We start from the raw sequence: 7,001 nt of genomic DNA on the forward strand, positions 1-7,001 counted from the left end.
TTTTAAAGAAATGTAGAAACTTAGAAGTAAAGAAGAACAAAATTTTTCTGCGTCGGCTATCTTTTTGTTTTTAAAGATAGTACTTGTTTAATCATAATAATTATAATTCACAGTTGTACTCCATAACCATCTTCTACAAGTTAAAATTTTGGAGCTTTTCGCCCATGGCTCGCCTTCAATCTCCCGCCAATTAACACTAGCAATTACTTGTATCAGACGCCTATAATCCTTTGACATCATTTAAATGTCATTTCTTAGCAAGACAAATGGTCCTCCAAAGCCTTTTTTTTGCAAGAAAGACTTCCCCGCCTCTTGCGCTGTGATATCCTTTTCGAAATCAGACAATTATTTAGCAACTAAACACTATTGTTTAATGTTTGAAAACATTTCCCTTTTAATCTGATCATGACATACCATTCCTCCTCGCAGTATTCACCTGGCTGGTTATTATAGTATTTACTGACTTCCGTTACTATAAGTAATGTAATTCAACCTTCACCAGCATTACATTTTCTACCTTTTTGTCGTTTTGGAACGGAGACACCTTCTACACTGTCTGGATGAAACAGAAAAATGATTTGTATTAACAAGTCTACAGGAATGTTTTATTAAATGCAATTTGGCGCCAATAATATTTCTGCAACATTACTCAGCAAGTCTTAGAATATATTTGTATTTGTTTTTGTTTAACATGTGAAATAAAACAATCCAACCCGAGTACACGTACACTTACAATTTATTCGTTTCATCCCACATCTATATTCTGTCTGAGTCAAATGAGTTTGTCCAGCTAAGAATCAATATAGAAAATGCCTTGCTAACACAGTATGCGTTTTGCAAATGACATATTTGTAGGTCCTTTATGGTAATGATATTATTATATTCTATAATATGTAAAATATCAGGAAACAACATTGAAGAATCAGATTAAAAGGACAATTCAGAGAAATCGTAATCCTTGTGCATGGCCAAAACGTTTAAACAAGAAAACAAAACGATTTAAATACCCATCTAATAATGAGTAGAAAGACACGTTATAAAATATTCACAAAAATAAGACAGCACGAAAAAAATTATAATATAAAGCACTTGCAATATGAATCCAACAAAAAATCAGAAATCACATCAGTTTCTACGGAAGCATGTCCTGCTCTGCCAGCGACACAGCCACATTTGGAGTAAAATTCGTAAAAAGTCAAGTTCTAAGGGTTGTCAATCTTGAAAGGCGTGAAATATACTAAGTATTCTTAAGAGATTGTTGCATGTATCTTGTATCATCTGTACTGACCAATCCAATTGTCATGAATCTATTTGTGCCGTAGTCTAATACATTGTACATGCAAGAAAAAGAAAATTAAGGTTCTACTAAAGCCAAAATATTGGACACGATTATTATTATTAAAAAGGTGAATGAAAACCTAAGATCAGGTCATTCAACATTAATGTTTTGTAATAATGATTTGATGCAAACAAAAGTGTAAATATCAAATTCAAAACAAAATCTTATTAAGAATTGTAAATATACAACTGCAATGCAAGCTACGACAACAAGTTTCTACTAAAAAATAATTGCAAAATTTATGAATGTTTTTTTCTTTTTCTTTTTTTTTTTTAGTTTTTAAATCTAATCAGCTCAGCCTTTTCCAAGTCTAGCATATTCTAAACTGATGGAAGCATCACCCATAGAAACATGCAGATGTATCAACAATAAAATTGTTGCTCATTATAATAGACAGGTGAAATGTATTTTGTCAGAATCATGCAAGTGACTTTCTAATTTAGCATGAGCGCTAAAGCCCTTCCAATTAGATTGTTCGAAAATCTCTATAGATGACATGTATTTAAATTCATACCCATTGTGTGACTATTACTACATGTACTTGTTGTTCAATACAAATAGCTCCATCCCCAAAATCAGATTTTGACATCAGCTAAACCTTGAAGAATTCTCATTTTTAAGTCGCTATTAGTGTTAGCGACTTCTTGCATACGTAATTTCTGTATTTAATACATGCATATGATTTGCATTAATGTGTAGTTATGCGTCACATATTCCAGCAGATCTTCGTCGTGTTCACCGCCACAGCGTTATAGTTCTAGCTTCATACGAGATAAAAATGTACCTCTTAAATATCATACACGTGTGTTTTACGTGTGTTTCTTGCTTCAGTTATATGAGAAAGGGATTTTTATATGAAATGATCAGTTAGCTTGAAGTCACCTGACTTTAGAGCATATCGCATTTGTATCATTTCGGATGTTTAAAGTATGTCAAAATAAGTGACAGTGAATATTTGCCGATTAGTGACTTTGAAGACTTCAGTCTTTGATTTACTTAAGGTGTCTGAGATTTTACCATTTTGCACAAGGCAAATGCTGCTGTTACACACCGTTTGTCGGGTAAATAAAGAAATGGAAATAATTTACCCTAAAACATTCGAAAGACGCATATGTGAAACGCATCAACATCTTCACTCACCAATCCACGGTTTCATTTCTGCAAAGAGTGTTTTTATAGGTTTTCTACGTCGTAAGGCGGTGTGGGAAACAGTAATTCCGGTTTTAGGAAGTTACAGATTTTTCTACTACCTGTTATTTCGTTATAAATCATCACTTAGTCTTGCAAAAAATGTTTAAAATGGACCACGTTTCGACCATAGGATTCATCATACATGTACTTCTTTATTTTTCAAACCTTTGCTGGGCCGACGGTGAGTACAAAAACATAAATTAGAATGATTTAGCTATTGTAAGCTGTTTCTGATAAACAAAACTTTCGAAAGGAAGACTTCTGGTACATTTTATCGTATTTGCTATTGTTGTGCTAAAATACTAATTATACAATTTGTTTGAGTTGAAACAGACTTGCAGTCGTTTACTTTTTGTACAACTGAATGTCATTTAATCCGGGTTGATTTATTACCATAAAACAACGATACACAGTTCGACACTCCAGTGCGTCTCTTTTACATGACTCTTTTTCTTCTGTACTTGGTCAACTGCACAAGCCGTAATATTCCGGAGATTTTTACTTTTATTACTAGATTATTAGCTTTTGAAGCAATAACTTTAAATGAAATACACTCGGAATATGCTAAATAAAAAAAAGATAATATCCGAAATCAAATTGTATACCTCAACGGAAAATTGTTGTCAACTTTGATACATAGTTATTTGTATGTATTGCTCTTCAGTGCTCTTGTTTTTATGAGTAATCAACTTTTACTATATTGAAGCAATTTAAATCACGTTAAACTTTATCAACAACTGTCAGTTTATTACGTGAACATGTACAGTGAACCAGTGAAAAAAGTATAAATCGAACCCTTTTCAGATTTCGAAATCTCCGGAAAAAGCCTTTTTTTTTCTTTAACTTTATGGGGTCTTTTTTTCAGTTTGTTATTTGGATAGTGAATGTCCATCAGATTACCACTGCTGTATAGGAACCGAATGGTGCTGCAAAACCGGTTACATGTGTACTGGTACTTCAACCTGTAAACTTATTACATACGACGATAAAACAATAATTGTACCTGTCGGGTAAATGAATTTCAATTGTACAAGATGAACTAGTTTTAAAATCCACCATTGCCTTTCGACAACTATGGGCTCCAAAATTTTACCACAAATTTCCCTGCGACTTCAAACAAATCTGTGTATCTAGACAAAAATAATTAATGAATAGCGTACCCTACATATGAGAAAGTTGCATTAATTTTATGTAAAAAAAATATATCAAAAACTCAGCTGACCCAACACGAATATTAATCCACAGTTCACAAAATTATTATTTTTTGTTGAAATTAGCAACGAATAATGGAGAAAATTGGTTATTAACAAATTTAAATATGATCACTCGTACGAAGAACACATTGAGATTTAACTCGTTCTTCGGCACTTGTGATAATACATGTATTTTGTTTACTCCCTCTTTCCAATTAATTATCCTATTATTATTATCATTGTGTAATGGTGGCGATTGTCCAGGGCATCGTTTCACAAATCACTTGTAAGACTAACATACGCGTAAAGCAGGGACTTACGTGCATGAAAGTATTACGAGTGCTTTGTGCCCATCAGGTCAATGTGAATAGCGTTCACCTTTAATATTCTGGAAACATTTCAAAATATTTTGGCATTCTTTGCAGAATACAGCAAAACAAGTTCAGATTTTAATATTTTAAAATAGAAAATTAGTTTTAATTTTAAGTGTCTAGGTCCATCAGTGCTTGAAATTATTCCCAAGTACATATCTTTGTAGTCAGTAGGAAAATTATGGTGAAAAAATTGAGATCACATTTATCGAAGGTAATGACGAAATTTTTTAATTAAAACCCAATCTACCTGAGAGTCCAATATTTTGTACTTTTTTGCAGTAATTTACTTGGAATAATAGGTCAGTCCATCTTAAACCTTTCTGGCTGGATGGTTAGTTAGTTAGTTTGTTTTTTTTTTTTTCATGTTCTATATGTTTATTATTAATGTTATTTATACAGTTTGCACTATGAAATATCATTCATTCTTATTCATTTATATGGATACCCTTTATTTCAAAAATATCATTTTTCAACTTTATGTCTCATCTTTGAATAATCTTGGATGTGGTTGACCTGAAATTTTATCATGTAATCGTAACGTCATGTAGGTCGTTTGCTAATTCCGATAAAAAATGTAAATTTCAAATTCACAATTTATAATTTAGTTTGATTTTCTATACTTCAATAATTAACATATATGTATGTTGAGTATCGGCATGTAAAATCCTGTGCTGCTCTTTACGTGTATTCCGACTTGTACAAACAATGAAAACAGGAAGCTTTTGAATAGAATGATTAATCCACATGGCCAAGTGTTCGATATCAAAATTACAACATCTTACAATTTAATTTGAATTTTCACCCTGAAGTTTTCTTGTATTTTGTATGCATTACACATAATTATTCATATTTTTATTTCTTCATCAGAGTGATTGTTGGGATAGTCATGTTACTCGTAGCTGCAGCAGTAATAGGAACAATTTTATTATTACTTTACAGGAAACGACGTAAGTGCTTATGATAACTTTAAGACAGATTCAGAGGGATAACACTTGCCTATAGAATGAGCTGGCATATGTACATTGTATGGCAAGTTGATATTGCCATGAGATACAGTTACATGCCCTGTAGATATACTTGTAAATGAATCAGTGAATTGGTACGATCTAAGTTATTTTCCCTGTACACTAAACTTAATAACCTCGAATAACCTCTCACACAAAAACAGGTACCGCTTACCCTTGCGCAGTACCAGTGGTCATACATGTTATTTGTGGTTGTAGAAATTTTAATCCTTTTATGTTTTATAATAATGTTATGCATTGTTTAAATTTCGTTCGTTGCCGTTTGTGTATGTGTGTCCATGAGTTTTACTTCGATTGTACTTTCTCATTTGTGAAAGAGACATCGTAATTATTATCACTCAACAAGCGGCTTGTAGGTTCAACATGGTTAAGTCAGTCTATTTCGGATATTTCTCCTTTAAAATTGTAAAATTTGTAAGAATCGATTGACAAACTGCTTCATTTGTCAAATCTGATTCAGCATATCTGACATCTTAATACGTTCTACTTCCTGTTCTGGCTTACAATGCTCAAATTTTCTCAAATTTGCGATTATTTGTTAAAATTAAAAAAAATAGAATTAGAGGTCTTTAAACTGCATAGAATTTTATAAAGTTAAAAACATTGTTAAATTTAGAATGTCTTAAAGCCTAGTATCTTATTTCGAGTACTAATACCTGTACCTTTTTTTTTGTCTTTTCAGGCAAAAATACGACTGGTGGAACACTAAATTATGACATGAATCGGCAAAACTAGTATTATTCAATGCGTATTGACATGGAAGCTATATACACGACCGACCATTCATTTTTTTTTCTTATTTTCTAGCTTTTACATTTTCAAGGAGTCTAATATCTTGAAGGATTCTGTCGGTGTATTCTAAGTGACTCCGATCTATATCCGCTCGATTCGGGAAGATTTGGAACCTCATGTACAGTTATCTTTACATCTGTTTAAACAAGATATCAAATATGAAAACTGTCTTAGATTGAACGACTGTTGGGGCAGACAATAAAACATGTCAGAAATTAAATTCTGCATGCGCCATAATATTACTGAAGAACATTAATTTTACTAGATACCAGATAATAAAACTACCCCAAATAAGGCAACAAAACGATAAAAAAAACGTGAATTATATGATATTAATTAAATATTAAGTGATTACCACCTCCCCCCCCTCCCCCCCCCCCCGCGTAATGGTGGAAAAAGGGGGAGGGCCAAAAATTAATAATGGTCTAACTCGAAAACTACATTTTGGAATTTGCTGGAAATTGGACTTGACATGTATTTTATGCTCACCTGACCAAGCCCATGTGAGCTATTGCTATCACAATGGCGTCTGTCGTTAATTTTTTTTTTCAAAACTCTTTTCCTCTGACACTACTAAACCAATAAGAACCAAACTTGGTATGAATGTTCCTTGGGATATTATGCATAGAAATGATGTGGGGATTTTTTATCCGCCGAAAAACAGCTGTTACTAAAATAGAACATACGGTTCAGACAGAAGTTTTTTTGCACAGGGGTAAAGGAGTTCAGCATGATGAGATCTATCTGTAGTCAAATTTTAGTTTGAATCCATTCAGCCATGTTGGACTTATTGCCCTTTTCGGCGTTTTATCCATATTTTCAAAAATCTCATCTGAAACTACCTGACCAATCAGAAATAAATTTGGTATGAATATTCCTTTAAGTTAGTGTATTCTGCAAAGAACTTATGTGGGGATTTTTCACATGTCGAAAAACATGGCCGCTATTTCAAAGGGGTCAGACAGAAGTTTTCTCATATATCTCCAAAACCGTTAGGCTCAGCCAAATACTTAAAATAGCCAAAATAATCTTTATTATGGAGCCTACAAAAGTCTGAAAGGAATCAAAGTTGTCAGACAATTCCTTG

The 7,001-nt window shown here is 32.6% G+C and overlaps 1 protein-coding gene across 1 annotated transcript; it reads left to right on the forward strand.

Moving 5' to 3' along the window:
* The first annotated feature begins 2,552 nt into the window (after positions 1-2,552).
* On the forward strand, positions 2,553-6,134 carry LOC148624724 (uncharacterized). Its single transcript, XM_088567577.1, has 4 exons — positions 2,553-2,711; positions 3,396-3,540; positions 4,965-5,044; positions 5,805-6,134. The coding sequence occupies exons 1-4, from the start codon at positions 2,630-2,632 to the stop codon at positions 5,855-5,857; spliced, it is 360 nt and encodes a 119-aa protein (XP_088423703.1). The 5' UTR covers positions 2,553-2,629; the 3' UTR covers positions 5,858-6,134.
* Positions 6,135-7,001: the final 867 nt, after the last annotated feature.

The sequence above is a fragment of the Perna viridis genome, chromosome 2, assembly GCF_037379345.1.
Source record: "Perna viridis isolate PV_CMFRI_1.1 ecotype Kerala chromosome 2, ASM3737934v1, whole genome shotgun sequence".
Lineage (NCBI taxonomy): Eukaryota > Metazoa > Mollusca > Bivalvia > Mytilida > Mytilidae > Perna > Perna viridis.